Here is a 20,136-nt window from a genome sequence, read left to right as displayed (position 1 = left end):
AAAAAAAAAAATTAAAAAAAAAAAAAAATGAACTTTTATTGAGAGATTTAAAAGTGGCGTTACATGGTAAAAGGCGCGGAGAACCGTGGCTCGGACCAGCGGGGCGGGGAAGGGCGACGCACGGCGCCTCGGACAGGCCGGAAACTGAACGGTACACAGCGGTCCCCTACGCGGGGGTCACCCAAAAAACCACAAAGACAGCCTGAAAGCGAACCCGAGGATCGCAGCGTAACAGCAAGTCGCAGCTACAGCCCCCGCTGCCGCCCACAGACCCCTCAACTCGGCAGAGAGAGGATCTGGACAAGCCAGATCCTTACAACAGCCAGGGCTGTACGCCCTCTACCACCTGCAGCGGGAATAAAACACGGGGGAGGAATGGCCCCATCCTTACCCAGCATGGATAAAGGCTTTGGAAAGCGTGCGGGATGGAGACCAGCGTGCAGGGACGGGACCGGTGCTCCCAGCCCGCAGCATGCCAAGCAGCTACCCCAGCCACATAAGAACAACCACTGATCGGATTTTGTTAAATTGGTGGCACAAGTCCCCCCTACAACAGCGGTGACTACAGCAATTAGCAGTGTGCTGTGCTCCTGGCACGCAAATTAAGCGGCACCACTGGAGAGCTGTGCCCCAGGGCCGGTTACTGGCCAGCTGGGCTCCTTGGCCCCCGCGGGGGTTACTGGCCAGCTGGGCTCCTTGGCCCCCGCGGGCTCCTTGGCCGCCGCGGCACACGCTGCCTCTCGCCTTCTAAACGTAAAGTAGACCGCAACAAAACAAAACGCTAATAGATTCACACAGCAATACAATAATCCCTTAGATTTTAAGGTAAGTTAAGCTCCATACAAATCAAGCTTCCAAAAATATTTTGCAAACTCTGGCATATGGCTATGATACAGTATGTACAAATAAAATACCAGAATGGTTACATTTTATTGCTAATTGGTTGGTTTGTTGGGTTTTTTTTTTTTAATTTTATTTGGTTAAGGACTTATACAGTAGTGTATAAAAGGGTGTGGGAAGTGGCAAGAAGCAAGTGTCGGCTTCTTGTCCTCTCAAAAGCCAAGGTTGGTTGGTTGGTTTTGTTTTGTTCAAATACTGTATTTTCAAATGTCACATCAAAAGCATCACCATATTGGGTCACATCTGCATTACCCAAACAGGACAGAAGAGCAATGCTGAAAGAAGCCTAGGCAATGGGTAGAGGATTCCATTTTGCACATTCCTTCACTGATTCATACTTCCAGAATACAATTATTCATAAAACTATAAGCATCCAGTCCAAAGTTTTTTTATATAAAAAGTCAACAATTATGAACCAACTTCCACATAAACTGATGTTTTGGCAAGGTGGGCAACTTCACTACTCATGCAAAAACACTCCCAACAAGATCAGCGATATTTGTGAGCAAAATCACCCAGCTTGGCTCTTATCTAGCCTGCAAAAGAATCCCTTCTGCAAAAAGTATTTTTTGTTATGTTCCAGAAGGTTGTAAATACGCTCTGTGTTTAGATCTGGTAGTATAAACAAACCCTGAAGTTCCTCCACAGTAAGGAAACCTCACAAAGCACACATCAGTAGAGAATGCTGATGCGACTGCACGCTCCTATCCTGCTTTTTATATCCTTTTGTTGGCGACAACACAAAAGGTTAAGGTACCAAGAAGCGATCATGTTCACATTAGTCAGGAAACAGCCCACAAGTCTCCTCTGGGCCTTTCCCACCTGCTTATGCTCCTCTTGACCAGAAGCTCTACTCAGGGCACTTCAACTGTGACCCCAACAACAGTAGATGGAAGAAACCCAGCAGCACCAGCAATCCTGTTTAGAAGATCTCCAGGGACCAGTCAGCAAGACCTTCAGTACACCACTGATGGTACCCAAGGCATGAACTATTCAGGTGCTACTCTGCAGGCTGCATTGTGGACTTTGACCTCTTCAGCATCTGTTAAAGTTATTCAATACTACGTTTTTAACAACAGATAGGCTTATCTCACAAAACGTAATCTGGACGCAATACAGCAAAGCTAAAAGAATGCTGAAGTGAAAACCCAAGCACTTGGTAGGTAATTGCTCCTGTAGGCTCATGATATAAAAACTTTCAAACTCTTCCTTCTAAAAATAAATCCTGCTATAGATGGGCATGATTTACCACTCCTGCTTTCCTCTGAGTCCAAATTCATTCATGGTTATACTTAGTCAAAATTTAAAATTTAGCTGAAGCTCCTAATCACCCCTTTTAGGCTCAGGCTCTCTTAAACAGCTTACGACCAACACAGCCCCTGACACAAACTTCCCCTTAAATATGCATAATTTACTCTAGCTCAAATATTTACAAGCAGAAGAAGCCCATCTTTACAAGACAGATTTCTTTCTGCTCTACATAAAGTGCAGCTCTCTAATTTAAGGCAAATTTCAGTGAAATATAAAACCATAGTTTTATTTTAGTATGTACACATTTTAAATTAAAAACAAGAACTTCCTTTGAAAAGGAAAGAATGAAAGGAGTGTTTGGGAATTTTCTGGATTTTAACACAGTCCCAATATTATGTCCTATCAACATATAAATTTGTAAATTTTTTTTCCCCAATAAATGCAAGTGAAAAAAGAGGTGGCAATGTGTACAGTAATTTAGCTCCGAAGACCAGTAAAACACCGGGAAAGTGCAGACGTAGTTTTTCATGTCCCGTAGTTTCCTTTATCTACAGTAGCATCCACCAATATCACATTTCTAAATATATCCTATACACCTAAAGCTAATCTCAGTTCTTGTAATGAGTATTTCTCATCTCCATCTGTGTCAAATTTCTTAAAGCTCTGTGACTCTTGGGCTGCAGAGCCAAGCAGCTTTTGAAGATCTTCATATGATAGTTTTCCATCAGCATCTTCAGTTGCTTTTTCAAACAAATTCTGAAGCTCTGCAAAGAGAACAAGGATTTAAAAGTAGCTCCTTTAAGTACACAGGAATATCCTATAATCTGCTCTTCCAGTTTTACTGCACTGTGTCTTACTACCTACTAATTAAATAAAGCATCCCCACATACGTAGTTTGCCTTCTGCGCTGTCGCAAGCTCTTGGTAACAGTTTAGGAGAAAAAAGCAGGAACATTTCTGGATTAAATTAAGATTAAATCTGAACAAAGTAATCCCGATTTCCGGCCACGACTAATAGCCCGTTCTACAACCACAAACTGCATGCAGTCGCAGTTATCCTCCACAAAAGCAAGCTCTGAATGACTGTTGCTATACCAACAGCACAGATGATATAAAGGGAAAAAAGTGTCTTTTCATTTCCTGATGCAAAGCATTGCCCTTTCAGTAGCTGAAGAGAGTGAGCAGCAAGATCCGGAAACCATTCATTTGACCAGGCAGTGTTCTCTTAAAAAAAAAAAAAAAAAAACCACGAGGCCATGCACACTCACACCTACTTCACTTTCGTTCAGCACCCTAATTCTGTCCTTGACTTCTCTCTCAATCTCTGGGGCATTCAAAACAATTACAGTTCACATCCTGTTTAAATCCCAGTTTCTTTTCTTTTACACACCAGTCCTTTATTTTAGTTTGTTGCACTTTTTAATTATTTTTTTTTAAAAAAAAAAAGTCCTTAGTTCTCAAGCTTTTTAAAATTGACTTCACTTCTCCCAGAATGCCCAGACACGCTATCATACTTCCAGTTACGCTTACTGTGTCCTAAACATTTACACGAAATATTCAGAAAAAGAAAGGGTCAGCCTAGAACGGACATACCTTCGATGCTGGAAATTCCTGGTAAGGACAGATGTCTCAGCTGCCCGTTAGTCTCTGTGTTGTCAGCAGCTGACCTTGAAGCCAGCCTTGAAAGGTCTGTGGGCTTCACTGTAGTACTCAGACTATTTTCAACTGTTACAAAACAATTTCTATTAGTCTCACTAATTCCACACAATTACAGTTAGCAGAAACAAAAAAAAAAATCCAATGAAATTAATATATTTTTTCTTTCACAGATGCTGTATGGGATAAGAACACTGCAAAATCATTTCAAGATACAGCGGTGTTGTCCCCTTTTACCAATAACTAGAAGAAGAGAAGGAAGGAAACTTTTTCGTACAGTTATACAGCTTTAATCTTTCATGCTGTAGTAGGAGATGTTTATTTGTAAACCCCACACAATGAATGACTTGAAAGTGATTTCTACTTCCCAGCCTGAAAGCACTGAACAAGCTTTATTTAGCAAATTACATCTGCCCACCTGGGTTGTTTTCACCTTGTCAATGCAGGTATCAGCAAGGTCTAAACTTCCAAGTTGCTGCTTAGCAAATTAACAACAAGCACATTTCTACTGTAATGAAGTATTTCAGATCTTATCTTCAGCACTACCTGAATATACACAGCAGAAGCGCAGAACTGAGACAAGTCAGCAGAGACACAGACCTTTCCTCTATGTCACACACAGATTTCAAAAAAGTAAAAATAGATGTTACTGGGTATAAATTTCTACAGGTAAATCACTGTATACCTTTCAAATACAAGCTACTGAGGCATGTGAATCCTGCTATTCACATGGAAAGTCACCTTCAAGCTTTTGTAGTTGTAGGTAGTTTTCTGTTTTAAAGCTATCAGTTTTCTACCACTTTAACTGAAATAATCTTCACCAAAATCTTAAGGAACAGCCTAAATTATGCACCTTCATTAGCTGTTCTTTGAATTACACAGGGAACCTTCAGGTTTATGGATTACTATTATATGACATTCTTACCATTCTTTGATGTCTCAATGGGTCTGTCATTTTCTGGCTTGCCTGTGAGAGCACTGATCAGCTGAAGCTTCTCTCTTAGTTTTGATACCTGAGAATCTCTAGTTCCTGTTTCCTGCACACATAGAAAAAAAAAAAATTCTTAAGAAGCACCCCTTCAGTAGATGGAGAAAATCAGGAAAAGTAGTAATTTAAAATATGTAAGTACTTTTGGGTGACTTGGAGATCTCCAGGGTAAATCACATTTAAAATGATAAACAAGAATTAAAAATAAATAAAATTTTAAAATCTACAGAAAGATCTAAGGAATAAATTCACATGGTCTGTAAGAAAACAATAGAATCAATACCTCAACCTGAAAAGTAGGCAACTATTTTGCAGACACCAATTTCAAAAGAATCTGACATTTAATTGCCGTATTTCTTATATAAATGAGCAACACTGCAAAATTGTAATATAAAACAGTCAAACACACTTGGAGCGAAGGCTTATACATTAATTGAATTGCATAATTGTTTCAAATGTTTGCCTGCAGTCTTGACTACCTTAGTGCAGGAGTCACTGTATCTGTGCCAAAGTAAAACCACCACATTTATTAATTTGGAGCATCTTTGTTCTTTTAATGAGTAGATTCCAGCTGATGGGTTGAATTCACATCAAGCCAAGCCTAGACCTCACAGTGTAGCCAGTTCACTCACCTGCCTGCTTTCCAGCAGATGGAAACTAACCTCAGCAGCGTTGCCTCTTATCCCCAGCCCACAATTTGGCCATTCAGTCTGTTAAACTCGCTCCCAGCCAGCCATCACGTCGTTACTGAGAAGTGGGTTTCATCATTTCCTAGACTCCACTAGTGCAAAGTTTCTCTAATTCAACCCCAGAAAGTTTTTAAGCCAGGATAAATGCCATAACCCCATTTGCGGTGCGAAGCCACGACAGTTGGGCGAGCTTTGCCGAGAGCGTGGCAAAGGGCACTCCAATGAGCTGGCTGCCAGAGTCCTGTCTTCCATCAGACCATGCTCTGAACCTCCCCAGATTCTTTCAGCTGCAGGGAAGGATAGTACAGCAGCTCTGCTATGTTATCCTATATGTAGTCAGAATGGCAAGACTTTAATCTATTACAACTTTTCTTCCATCCTAATTGACTTCCCGTCCCCAAAATGGGGTGGATAAGATGTCCTTCTACTCTGGACTTTTAAAAGAAACTCGACCAGATTAGCCTGCTTGCAGACTTTCCTCAATTAAGTCTCACTTAAAACACGATTATAAAAGACAATGACAGGCTCTACTAATCCTGTGTAATTTATGTTTCCTTACTTTACCTTCAGTTCTTTATTTGAATGAGTTTCATTATCTAGTTGATCTTCATTTTCCACTTTTCGAGAGGTAGCTGCATCATTCCCCTACAAGAAAAATGGAGGACAGCCAAGTTTATTCATGTTCTTATTATTTTCTACAACAGAGTTTCTTTCCTCCAAATTTGGCAGGCATGAAGCAGGAAAAACACAGGACAAATACATGCCAGAATAAAAATGAAGAGAGTGGGTTATGTAGTTTACCACAGCAAGGTCAGCATGTTCCTTATTCCTAAACATACAGAGCATGTTCTCAGAGACTGGCCCTCGTATGGCATACAGAAAGCACTGGAAGGATTTGTGAATATATTTAGTATTAATTTTTATTAATTTTTTTTTTTTTTTTAGCATTGAAGCACTGGTGAACAATCCAGAGGCCCACCTAACTCCTAAGTGGTTTTAACAGACCCATGCCAGAGCGCCTTCCTAAAACATAGTTAGAGAGGTTTGTGAATCCCATCCCATTAAGCAGCCACCCGAGTCTTAAATGTCACAGTGTTTTGGACATTTTTCTGTAGATTCTGCAGGGAAGAGGTGACCTACTTCAGAGATACTCTTAACATTAGTTATCCATTCAGAAATACAGAGCAAATTCCAGCCTTTTAAAATTAAGTTTTAAGTGTCTCGAGTTTCATTCTGACATCTTTGGTTAGGTTTGAAAAGCTGTATCTGTAGTGTATAGAAAGTATTGAAACTACTCGCCTGAGTAGACACCCGTAGTCATCAAATACTTACCACGCTGGTAGACAAGTTCTCTCTCTTGTCCAGATTATTCACAGCAAGGGGAGAGTTTTCTAACAGCAGAACCCCCCGGCTAAGGTTACTAATGGCTGAATCCACATTTAGAAGCTTAAGGTCATTCAACTTTTGGTACGCCACTACAGTATTATTTAGCTCTTCCAAAGCTGCACGCAGTGACTGGCTTTCCTGAAATATAAAACCAGCATGTGTCAGTTTACTCAACCTCTGCAGAGCTCTTGCTATTAACAGCATGGTGACTGACCCAGTTTAACTGGGCAGACTTCAGACTGGCTCTCCACCGGCACCGTTGGAAACATCCAACTGGAAGCTTCCAGAAAGTTATTCCAGCTTTCAAAGGTTGAAACAGAGATTCTTCCTCAGGGCTAACCTCTTTGTTGCTAATGCAATCACTTCAGCTGTGCCAGCAAACACAGAAAGCCCATTCATCTAATTTTCCAGGGCAAGCTTAGTCACCATACCAACTATTTTTCCCCAGAAAGCATGTATTAGGAATATTTATACACAAGATTAAGTTTTGAGGAAGATATCAACTGTACCAAATGTAAATAAATGCAGTCATTCCATTCCAACCCATTCATCTAACCACCCACACATCATTTTTTTTTTTGGTTGCTGAATTCCTGCTTTCCACACCTCATGACTCAATACACGCCACTCCCAAATTTGTTCAGATTGGCAAGTACCTGCCATAAAATCCATTCCATAAAAATCCTTTAACTCATTTCCATTTGCATGAGCAAAGTACACCTACAATTTTTTGGATATTCATTTCAGTGTTTTTACTCCTTACCCAGTTAGAACACAAAAAAATACTCTCAGACTAGGGTACTTTCCTGTTCGCACATATGCGGGAAAAAACTACAGCAAAGTTACCTTATATTTTGTTTTGAAGGATGCCATCTACATTGTATTGATAAAAACCATAATTTTTTGTACACTACAGTACTGCAAAACACACACAAAAGTTACGTATCAGTGATACTTGTACCAATGTTCCTTACGCAAGGGAGAAAAATACCTTTTTGCAATTTTCTGTCTGATTTCTCTCTGTCCTTGGCATAACAGTGGAGGGAAGTGAAGGTATCTGTTTTAATTCCTTCTAAAAAAAGAAGTAGAAAATTATGTTACCAAACACCTGTAAAAAAAAATACTAAGCTTTTAATAACTGGCAGGCTGCAGCTAAGGATGTTTTGGTACAATTATAATCACTCATGTCTGTTGTGCATGCAGTATTTTAACTAGGCTAATACAGAGTTTTTTCTTTCGAACACATAAGGTTGAAATTTATTTTACTTAAACCCTCCTAATTAGCACTTCTCCCTTTAGTGAAGTGTTATGATACACATTTCACTGCTATCATAGACACTCCCATATCTGCAATGTTTTCATAGTATCCACTGGCTGAATCAAGTTTTACAATATATCTGATTTAGACTTTAACTGCAAGTATTCTTATTAAAGTATTGCAGGTTAGCGGAAAAACTTTAATGATTGGCTCAGTTTAACCCCAAGTGAGAGGTCAGTATAAATACAGTGAGTAGTTTCTGGTACAGATGGTCAGTAATTCCATCCTTAATTCAGACAACAAACTCTATCGCTTACACCATCCCCAATCCTAAAACAGTGCAGAGAGTTACCATAAGTATCACCGAGAAGCAGATATTCCCAAAACCATACAGGAGATGCCACACAGGGATTAGAAGATTAGCTTATTAACGTACCAACTAGCAACTACTGAAACTTCAAAAGTATTTTGAAGGCATAAGGCAGAACTCCACACAGTTCTTAAACTTGCTTCATATTAGGCAGGTAACCACTCAAATGCAGCGTTAAATCAGTACATTTTCTTACCACATCATTCTGGAGTATTTCTGTGGATTTCTTGTATTCTTCAATAGCTGTCTGTATATTTTCAACATCGTGAGAAACGCTGGTAAGCGTGCTACCTATGTTCGCTACGGTCTGGAATAAAGAAAATGACAAAAATCTCAGCCTTCATCAAACTGCATCGTCCCAAAGTTTCAACCTGCTAAAGACAATGCTTTGTTAGTGAAACCGCAGGCAGACTGCCACAAAAATATGCACGCGAATTTGAAGTATTCAGAACTTTCTTTGCAGACAAAACTGCAAGTTATACCTATCGCATCTCCAGGCCAACATGCAAAAACACACACCACCACGAGAGCTTATGCTAGATAACCAAAATTACACATTTGCTACTCCCACACTCAAAACAACACAAACCTTCCGGCATTGATTAAAAAAAAAAATAATCCTGATATGAAGACATCTTAGCCCCTCTCTACATGGAGTATCTGTATTGAATACAAGGATGCTGACATCACCGATTTATCCTGCCTTAACTGTCTTTCAGGGCTACCCATCAGACACATCACACACTGCTAAACTAGTCTGCCAAAGGTTGCAGATTAGATTTTCAAGCAAGTATTCCCTTTTTTAAAATGAAAGAATAGCTCTGAAGCAGCAGGAAAGCCCCCGTGAATTCTGCAGGAACAGCCAGCGTGCTCCGACAGCCGCCTTTGCTTCTGACTGCTCCCGTCTCACCCTTCCCTTGCCTTCACCGGTGTGAACTCCCCCTACCCTCAGCTCCAGCTTTAGAAAGTAACTATTCTGTAAAGCTGCGCTGGTGGTTTAGCAGCTGCCAGCACAGCACCCATCAGAGTCAGACTGACAGCCAGGACATCCACAAACACTAGTGGAAGTTACAGTAATGGGACAGAGCACGCCCCTACGCTTCTCATTCTGTTTTTAATACCTTCTTCAATCGTTAAAGCAAACCGAACCCATCTAAAACTCCCCTTTTTTCTATGACCCTGTGATGCACCTAAGGCACTGAAGTGACCCTCTAGCTACCCAGACTACATTCCAACAAAATCCACACAAATCTTCCTCCAGCATTTCATTTTGCCAGCCCGAACACAAGTTTACTAAGCAATCCCTCTGTCCTGGAGGGCCTCAGGCCACCTTCAGCACCTTTCATCAGGCTGAACAAAAGCCACTGTCCAGGAGGAACTCCCTCAGTAATCCTTCAGGACTCTAACACCAGCAGGCAGCTCCCCATTGTCAGGAACAGTACCTGCAGGGAAAAAGGCTTAAGAAAATCAAAATCCTCTTCTAAGAATAGCAGCCTTTTCACAGAATCATAGAATCATTTAGGTTGGAAAGGACCTTTAAGATCGTCAAGTCCAAACATCACTGCAAAGTCCACCACTAGACCATGTCCCTACGTGCCACATCCACACATCTTTTGAATACCTCCAGGAACGGTGACTCAACCGCTTCCCTGGGCGGCCTGTTCCAATGCTTGACAACCCTTTCAGTGAAGAATATTTTCTTAATATCCAATCTAAACCTCCCCTGGCACAACTTGGGGCCATTTCCTCTTGTCCTCTCGTTACCTGGGAGGAGAGACCGACTCTCACCTCGCTACCCCCTCCTTTCAGGCAGTTGTAGAGAGCGAGAAGGTCTCCCCTCAGCCTCCTTTTCTCCAGGCAAAACAACCCCAGCTCCCCTCAGCCGCTTCTCGTAAGATTTGTTCTCTAGACCCCTCACCAGTTTCATTGCCCTTCTTCGGACACCTCAATATCTTTCTTGCAGTGAGGAGCCCAAAACTGAACACAGTATTCAAGGCGTGACCTCACCAGCGCCAAGCATAGCAGGACAATCACTTCTCTAGTCCTGCTGGCCGCGCTATTTCTGATACGAGCCAGGATGCTGTGACCTTCTTGGCCACCTGGGCACACTGCTGGCTCATATTCAGCCAGCCATTGACCAACATCCCCAGATCCTTTTCTGCCAGGCAGCTCTCCAGCCACTCTGGCCCAAGCCTGTAGCGCTGCGTGGGGTTGGTGTGACCCAAGTGCAGGACCCGTCACTTGGCCTTGTTGAATCTCATACCATTGGCCTCGGCCCATCAATCCAGCCTGTCCAGATCGCTCTTTAGGGCCCTCCTACCCTCAAGCAGATCAACACTCCTGCCCAACTTGGTGTCATCTGCAAACTGTCTAAGGGTGCACTCAGTCCCCTCATCCAGATCATTGATAAAGGTATTAAACAAAACTGACCCCAATATTGAGCCCTGGGGAACACCACTTGTGACCGGCCACCAACTGGATTTAACTCCGTTTACCACCACTCTTTGGGCCTGGCCATCCAGCCAGTTTCTTACCCAGCAAAGTGTACACCCGTCCAAGCCATGAGCAGATAGTTTCTCTGGGAGAATGCTGTGGGATACAGTGTCCAAGGCTTTACTAAAGTCTAGGCAGACAACATCCACTCGTCCCTCTCCAATTTCCCTCATCCACCAAGCGGGTCACCTTGTCATAGAAGATCAGGTTCATCAAGCAGGACCTGCCTTTCATGAACCCATGCTGACTGGGCCTGATCACCTGGTTGTCCTGTACGCGCCACGTGATGGCACTCAAGATGATCTGCTCCATAACCTTCCCCAGCACCAAGGTCAGACTGACAGGCCTGTAGCTTCCCGGATCCTCCTTCTGGCCCTTCTTGTAGATAGGCATCACATTTGCTAACCTCCAGACAACTGGGACTTCCCCAGCTAGCCAAGACTGCTGATAAATGATTTCTTCCAAGAAAGGCAGGTAATTCCAAAGACTGCTGGCTGCAATGGACCATTGAGCAGGAGATTTTTCACCAGAGCTATCAAAAGCCAGGCCACCCACCTACACCCACTGAAGCTCTCCTGTGCGACAGGAGGTAGTGCAGCACGCACACAGAGGTCAAAAAGAAGTCCAAGTCTTGAAAACTATCACTTCTCATTAACGTGACACTTACAAACCATTAAAACCATTGTATTTAAACCTCAGAATAGTTTTTTCTACACTCAACACCTCACAATATACCTCCTGGAAGGATTCCAGCTGTTTTTATTAAATCAACCTTCCAAAACATAAATGCAAGCAAGATGGCAGCATTTGCACTGCTTGCAAAAAGAGAGCAGTGGAAACAGATGCCACATCTACCACCCTACTGAGACTCAACAGCAGAGACTGGAAAGAACTGTAAAGTTCCCAAGATCTTTGATTTTCATGAAGTGTGACCAAGGATGGACTTATTTCAACACGAAAAATCCTTGCTGTTCAGCACATCACTGCAAGTTCAAGCCTGTCAGCCCTAACGCTTTGCCCTGACAGTACTGAAGGCACCAAGACAACAACAAGGGTTTTCTATATTTTTATTTATACATATATATATATATATAAAAAAATAAAGTAGGTGCAGGTTCCAGACTACGTATTGCCTTAAAACTTACTTCTGATATGACACAGTGAGAATCCAACATGCTCCTAACAGCAAATTAGAAGCTTAGGAAATAGTTTTGTACTCCTCCCAAAAGAAATCCTAGCAGCCTGATCAGCAAAACCACACTAATTACTTTGCATATGACTAGCTCATTGATTATACAGTAATTTTGAAGGCGTAGGAAATTAGAAGTGGAAACCCATAAAAGCCACAAGGACTGGACTGACATTAGGTATTAGCGCAATATAAATGTTTATTGCTAAATAAACAGAACTGCCATGGAAGAGCCGTGGAAGTTTCAACACGCCATTCTTTTTAACAGAATAAACAGGACAGTTCTTTGGTAAAGAATGCTCAGCTAAGGCACATGGTAAGACACTGTATTAGCTTTAGAAGAACTTCAGAAGAACTTGAACACTTTAGAAGAAAGTTTGTGTCACCCAGTAGGGCCCATCTTTCAAGGGATTGTCAGAAAACCATCCCAGTACAATTCATGTTTTGCTGTGCACGTACTGAACACCAAGAAAGCTGCCACGCTAACGTTCCAGGCCCACGGCTTCCAGGTGAGACCCCTGCCTGCTTCAAGATGCTAAATGCAGAGTCAGATGTAGAACTCTATACTGCTCAAGATAAGGGTGTTTTCCAGAAAGCAACCCATTTTCTTTTCCAATTAAAAAAGCTAAACAAACCACCTATTTGCAAAAAGACCTGTAAAACTGCAGACTTTTTGCAAGCGTCTTAAATGAAATTAAGATTAGCAACCTGAAGGAAAGCAACTAGAAAGATCAGCTCTGAGGTAAAGAGGTGACATAATACGAACAAATGCATCTCCAGAAAGGGACAAACAAAGGCCTTCAATTTATTTTTTTTTTTTACCTGCCACACATTATCGTAGGACCGTACAATATCAAGTATATGAAGCCCAATTGAAAAACAAGAGAAGCAAATATTCTTCACATGCAATTCAGGTAACTCCTGTTGTCACTGCTGTCCCCAAGAGCCCAGCTGCAGCTTAGCAGCACAGACCGCGTTTAGCAATAGCCACATTTACAGTACTTGCCTTCTCTAGTTTCTCTACTGTGACAGGAAGAGAAATCAGATCAGAAGCAGACTTTATGTTGTTTTTGAGATGATTTACTGTTGAGGTCAATAGTGATATCTAAATAAATTAAAAAAAAAAAAGAATGTTTAGATTTAGATTTAGTCAACATAATCCTGATTCTGACATTTCCCAATACTAATGACATAATTTGTAACATTAAAACATAAAGCAAGACAAAATTATACATGTTTACACACACAAAACACCCCTGACTCTAGGTTAGAATGCCTGGCTACATTAAAAATACTCTGCCTCTTGCAACAGAAGCAAGATTTTTAATTATTTTTTTTTTTTAAACTGAATAAAAGCCATAGAAGCCCCTTCTTTTCAATGAGGTACCCTCTGCCCATTTTACATTCAGCCTCTTAGAGAGGGGCTGTTACCCAAGAAAAATTTAAGAAATTGTGCAAGAAGCCCTTACACGGAGAAGAGTCATCCCTTCTCTATTTAGTAATCAAACCTGCCTGGCAAAACCCAGCAAAGCCGCGCAACTTCTCTAGCTGAGCGACAGGCAAAGAAGTTACACTTACTACCCAAACCTTCTGCTACAGAAGCGTAACACTGATGATCTAGGTACAGCGGGTTGGCTCAATTTCTGACAACTGTTTGACCCAGACAGCAAGTTATTCAGTGGGCCTTCAAGATTACTTGTTCATTCCAGCTGAGAGGTTGTAAAATAAAAACAGCTACATGCTAATCATTAATTGCTAACACTGTCACTTTAAGATCAATTTGTAGCTAGCAGTAATCAGAATGAAGATAAAAAAATTTCTTCTCACATTTGACAACACAAAAGTAGAGCAGATAAAACCCACTTTCCTCTGGATTTATAAAAAAAAAAAAAAGTTGTTTCACAATCTAAGGAAATGGGCAAGATCCTAATTTTACATTAGGCCAACGCTGATCAGCTTGCAGAGACTCTGGTTCCACAGCTGTGAATACTGGCTGAAATAATTCCCAGCAGCACATCCCAACAATTCATGGAAAAAAAATCAGTAACTAAATTTTGATCCCCAGAAGAGCTGGCTCAGACTGTAAACAGACCCTGAAGTAACTTGAGGGCCGGCAAGAACCATGTGCAAGTATCTTTCATGTCCAGGTGCAGAAGATAGTATTTTGAAAGTCCAATGAAGCACCTAAATATCTGTGGATAATGCATACTGTCAGATGCCAAAGAAAGCAAGGCAAATTTTAAAATATATTTATGTGCCCCATTAAGCGCTTAACCACTGCATGGGACTGAAGAAAAAACAATCTGAGCAGGCACCTCAGTACTCTTAAAAGTCAAACCCAAAGCACTAGCATCAGGGAGGGTTCCTCACACCCACCTCCAGATACCACGAACTGTGGGCAGCTCTGAACTTTTACCCTCTGAGGCAAGAATTTCAATGAGAGCCTTGCTGGATGCTTTGCTTGAAGCATGAGTTAATACAGCAGCTGAGGAAGCAGCTTTCTGTTAAGTGGCTTAGTTCTAGCCGTGTAAACAGAGGTAAGATTTACACCCGCTCAGATTCCAAGTGTGTATTAACAGATTTTATATTCACGAGACACCAGTACTTCATTTGTAGCAACGTGAACTTGCACTGATTCAGCTGGCTCTTTTCCACGCTTACAAAAAGTTTGCAGACACTCTCAGAAATTTGAAACTTCAAACCTCTCATCATAAACATCACGATTATTTGTCAGGAAAATTAAGAACTGCACAGTTCTCAGGTTCTTTTAAGTTCTGCCTGAAGTCTTTCCACCAGTTGAGTAATTTCTTCTCTTTGTGATCAGCCTCCAGTCCATCTGGATGCTCAAACTTTTTTTGCTTGTTTAATAATGAGTCTTGTACTCCATTTTAACTTTAAAATAAAAGTTTAGCATATGGGCACAGAAGTCCTCAGATAAAAGCTCAGCACTGACTTAAAATTAATTTCTGTAAAAATAAATTTGAATTTAATATTTTATTATTTTTCAAAACCAAGCGCTGATCCCTCTCACCTGTTTATTGATCTCTGTGATATTTATCCAAATTTTACTTAGCCCCAGTTCTCCAGTCTCAATTTGTTCTAGTTGCTTTTGCTTCTGCACCAAATCTTCACTCAGTTTAGGAATTTCTTGGAATGATGTCTTTTGATTAGATTCCACTGAAAAAAAAATAATTTGCTTTTAAAAAAAACAAAACAAAACAAAAATCCAGGTAAACAATGTTGAAAGACGAAAAAAACAAATTACAAGCAGCAACGTCTACAGCAGTGAAAGAAGGCAATAACAGTTTCTACATATGGGTTTATTGCCAATTCAGAACTCGGTGTTTGTTCAGAATGACAGCTCTTTTTTGTTTTAAGAGTACTAATGTCTGCAGAGAGAACCCAGAGAGACCATATTGCAATAGTACTGTCGTTCTGACAAGCCTCAGCAGGTCTTTATTTAGTGCAATTATTTTACATTACTTTCACAGAGGGACATGAAATGGTAACGGGACTGTAAATAAGAACTGCCAACAGTACGAGGGCAAAGCAGGCACGTGAAATGAACCTCAGTGCCCTTTTCAAGCCTGCAAAGGGTCTGCTGACGATGAAGTGAATTCCAAAGAGATTAACATGATTACAGCTGTTCCACGTGACAGAAAGACAACTGGAAAAAATGTATAAGCTCACACAGTAGCATCTGTTGGTAAACAAATCAGTAAACAAGGTCCTTGGAAATAAAGTCAGTTATCACTGCAATTAATACTTCAGGAATAGGGAAACTTGCAGCTCAGACCCATTCAAGCGAGCCTCAGAAATGCAGCTCTTCCAGGTCTGCAGTGACTAAGCTGTTTAGCTGCAAGCGCTGTTAGGCAATCCTAAATCCCTAGGTTTGGAAAACAAATAAGCAAAGGTTTTGAGACGGAGATGACAGCATTCTCCAAAACCTGCACCTCCACCCTGTAAGGCATCACCGGAATGCTCCACAACAAACCACCACCGTTCACACCACAGACCACCCAGAGCAGTGGGACCTACGCGGTACATAGCTGACGGCTCCCAGAACAGATTTCCTTGCGTGACCCATCCACTTAGAAGGGGAAGCCTTCGGGAGTGCTTCACGCCCATAGAGTGGATGCCCGAATACACACAACTGGAAAGCCGTGCATCTTCAAAAACCTACTTCACTTTTCTTGAGGCAAGTCCTAAAAGCCATTTCTAGGTACAGAGTAATCTGCATTGATCACTCAAGATCCAAATAACACTTTCAGTTAAGTAAGACCTCGAAAGGCGTATTTCAGTCAAAACAGACGGAGAGCTAACTGTGTGTTTGACACAAGCAGTTCACCCTGAATCTGATGTTTCAGAGGCTCTTGTAGACAAAGTATGTTCTGTTTTGCCGCTCTCACTGTGTACAGTGAGGCCCCACCTAAGAGTTTTTTGCAGGTCTAGGAAAGTTAAGTGCCATAAGCATTCTTACCATCATTACTAGCAACCGAAGGGAAACACTACAATAACTTTCCCCTCCCCCAAACATACTAGATGCAAAGATGTCTTATTTTTAAAATGGCACTCATATCATACCCAGTTTGTTCAAAGGATGGCAGAACACTAACAAATACCACCACGGGAATCTGCTCTGGATGAAGATTCAGAGGGGGACGACTCTTTTTCCAAATCTGCTGTAGGATAGACGGATGCCATGCCATTGTTTCTCCATCCACATCACCAAAGCACAATGTTACCTTTCGGAACTAGGTTGTTCTTCCTGGTTTTTTTGTTGTTGTTTTTAATGCTGTGCCTCATTATAAGACTCCCATCCAGCTTTTAGGCATGTTATTACAGTGGCAAGGAAATCCCAGAGTATTTTATCACTAGACCAACTATTAAACACACAGCTTTTCCATCAGAGCTATTAAAGAGAAAACAAGCACATCTGTAACTGCCAGACAGTAAGCTCAGAGAGAACAACCCGTTAACAAAGAGGTCTATGTCGAACAGGAACGACGAAACTTAACTACACCAAAGCCAACAAATGTTGTCATCGTGCATAACTTTTACTGCCAGCACGTACTTAAAGCAAACCAGCCCATGAAGAGCAGCAGTCAGCTTACCCAGAACACAGAAACAGCTACTGCAGAGCTGTCGGGTACCCTCACAGCCACAGAGCAGCGCCTGTAACTGAAGGTATCCTCTGTAACTGGTTATGGACACCAGTTATGGCTAACTTCCAGAGTTCAGTACCAGTTAATATAAAAGCACATCTAACAGCAACGTTTTCTCTCACTCCCAGCCAGCCAGCCGGTTCCACCTTGACAGACAACTCCCTGTCTCACAGCAGTTACACACACGAACAGGAAGTCCTAAACACCAACAGCAAAGAATTTCTACACACATTTCCTCAATACCTTTTTTACCATAAGCAAATCAAGCCCTCTGCTTACCTCCAGCCCCAGCAGCCCCCTAATTTTTGAATTGATTTCACCAGCCTTATTTTTAAGGCCACCTCCAATCCCGGGCACAAAGATTCTAACATGAAGATCAGAGTTACGGGACAAAATCCACAGTCAACAACAGTGCTGCTCAAGCAAAACATTAACTACTCAGCTTTCCTGGAACAGCTGGAGACTACCTGAATGCTCAAGCTTCACTCTCTTCTGCTCCGTTCACGCAGCTCCTCAGCTTATCCTTGGCTTTTTCGATATATAGAATTTTAAACACTACTAAAATAAGGCACCAAAACATATCTTGTGCACCCAGAGGTGCAGAAGAACCGAGAGCACGTTACATGCACATCTCACCATTTGTTACACTACAGAAGCTGTAATATTGAACTCTTATGTGGACAGGGAAAACCTGACACCTACAAGCAAAATGCTTCACACTAACTCCATACTTCAGAGTATTAAAGATGATGTAACTCCACGCCACATGCAACACAACATGAAAGCTGAACAAGAACAGGGCAGCGCAAGCAAGATAAACATTCAGAGGATATGAATCAAAAACATAGTACCAAAGCAACATTCAAATTGCAGGAACACCACAGCAAGTATTAGAGGTTTTTAAAAGAGCTCAAGACAAGAACACTGTTTTCCTTTTTTTTTTTTCTTTTTTTAATTTTGAAGAGACACATCAAAATCCCCTACGCTGCTTTTACAGGGCTGATAGGAACTTTTTCTTTTTAAACTGGGGCTTCCTTTGCAAGACAGCGCTCTAAAGACCAAAGTGAGGAATTTTAAAAATGTATGCACAAGCAACTACAGGCCCACCTAGTCCAGCGTCCCTGCTCCTCAGGAGATACAGAGCAGGCAAGAATATTTAACATTTGCCTTAGATTCGCCCAGCCTCCGAGTGTTTTTGGCTCACGGGACTCCTCAATTCAAGGGCAGTTTTTCTACTCAGTACTTTAGAACTTTGAATAAGCAGGTAAGCAACTAAAGCTCTTCATACTACACACAACAAATGCGAAATACATAGTTAACATTTGTACTTACTAGTTCGAAACTTCTCCTTTATTGCATCGAGATCCTCCTTGAGAGCCACCTGCATCCAGACCAAGCCAACACACGCTACCACACAAGCGGCAAGAATGACAAACGCACATAACGGGTAACAGAATTTGCAGCATCGTAGATAGTCTCCCCTGGGTAAAACAAAAATAAAAGATTGCAAATATTCAGCAGTACCTAGAAAAGTTTTATTGTAAATGCTGATCTATCGAAGTAAGGGGCAGTACTGGAAAAGCACACACATTTTGGCTGACAAGAACCAAGGAAGAGCTTTTCCAAGAATAAATAAGGCTATACAGTGAGATCAGGGCTATTACTCCCTGTTCAGTTCATCCTCAGGAGGCACATCTGGCACATTTAAGAGCAGCTGTCAGGTTTCTCTTACTAAAATTTCCTGCTCTGCTGACATAAACTTATGTTAGGAACATCTGCTTGATAGCTTGGAAAGCCAGCTTCACGGAAGCGTACTGTCATAATGTTACGACAAGTATTCCTAGATTATCCTAAACTGCAAAAGCCTAAGTTTCTCTGCGACATGCCTTTTTTAAGTTATTCTTAGAGGCCTATTAATAACACTGTTACTTAACTGAAAAGTTTACCTACTGGCAAAAAGCATGTCGTGTCCGTGACAAAACCAGCACCGCGTCAACTCGCGGGTACAGGACTATGCCACACCGAGCAGACGGGGACAACAGCGCCCAACATTTCAAGCAACTGACCCCCAGCTGCCCTATGGCCTTGAGCTGCTGTGAGTGTAAAATAGAGTAAAAATCCCCAAACAAACAATAACAACAATAAAAAAAAAAAAACCAACAAGAAGAAAAAAGCCTAACGATGGTTCGGATCTACTTCTACCCCCAGCCAGGCGACCTGTTGGGCCAGACACACTCAGCATAGCTCCAGCTCCTTCCTGGCATCCTCACTGGCCCCGAAGCTGACCCGCTGGAGGCCCCGCAGCCCGGCGGCCCCGGGGACTCACTTGCCGCAGCGGCCCCGCGCCCCGGCCGCCGAGAACTCGTCCTCCTCGGAGCTAGACTCGGAGTCGGAGGCGGGCGGCTCGGTGCGCAGCAGCCGGTGGCCCGAGCCCTTCTTGGCGGGCTTCTTCCTGCGGCCGTCGGCGGCCAGGCCGATGAGGGCATTCAGCTCCTTCCGCTTCTTCATCTTCTTGTGGGGGGTCGGCGGCGGCGCGGCCGGCGGCTGGCTCCCGCCTCCCTCCTCCGCTGCCGCCGCCGCCGCCTCCAGCGCGTCCCGGCTCGCCAGCCTGCGGCCCAGCCGCGGCTACAGGCGTTCCGCGGGGCCGCGGCCGCTGCTCCCCCGCCGGCCCCGCGGCGGCGCGTCCGGCCCCACAGCCGCGGCCGCCCGCCCCGCCCGCGCCATGGCTGCTGCCGGCTCCGCCGCCGCCCGCCCCCTCCACCTGCCAGCAAGCCGCGCTCCCATTGGGCGGC

The 20,136-nt window shown here is 42.6% G+C and overlaps 1 protein-coding gene across 1 annotated transcript; it reads right to left on the bottom strand.

Moving 5' to 3' along the window:
- Positions 1-18: 18 nt before the first annotated feature.
- Positions 19-20,084, bottom strand: EFCAB14 (EF-hand calcium binding domain 14). The gene is made up of 11 exons (XM_063344956.1): positions 19,671-20,084; positions 18,677-18,825; positions 15,211-15,356; positions 13,186-13,284; positions 8,694-8,804; positions 7,861-7,941; positions 6,816-7,007; positions 6,048-6,128; positions 4,732-4,843; positions 3,744-3,875; positions 19-2,915 (listed from the first exon to the last, which is right to left on the bottom strand). Exons 1-11 carry the CDS (start codon positions 19,850-19,852, stop codon positions 2,740-2,742), a joined length of 1,461 nt encoding a protein of 486 aa, XP_063201026.1. The 5' UTR covers positions 19,853-20,084; the 3' UTR covers positions 19-2,739.
- Between the last annotated feature and the right edge of the window lie 52 nt (positions 20,085-20,136).

The sequence above is a fragment of the Chroicocephalus ridibundus genome, chromosome 8, assembly GCF_963924245.1.
Source record: "Chroicocephalus ridibundus chromosome 8, bChrRid1.1, whole genome shotgun sequence".
Lineage (NCBI taxonomy): Eukaryota > Metazoa > Chordata > Aves > Charadriiformes > Laridae > Chroicocephalus > Chroicocephalus ridibundus.
This window is presented reverse-complemented; position numbering and strand designations above follow the sequence as displayed.

Coding starts and splice junctions, on each gene's coding strand:
- EFCAB14 (XM_063344956.1), bottom strand. CDS start 19,852: ATGAAGAAGCGGAAGGAGCTGAATGCCCTCATCGGCCTGGCCGCCGAC. Junction 13,285..15,210: donor TCACAGAGATCAATAAACAG/GTGAGAGGGATC, acceptor TAATTTATTTAG/ATATCACTATTGACCTCAAC. Junction 2,916..3,743: donor AGGAATTTCCAGCATCGAAG/GTATGTCCGTTC, acceptor TTCTCTTTGCAG/AGCTTCAGAATTTGTTTGAA.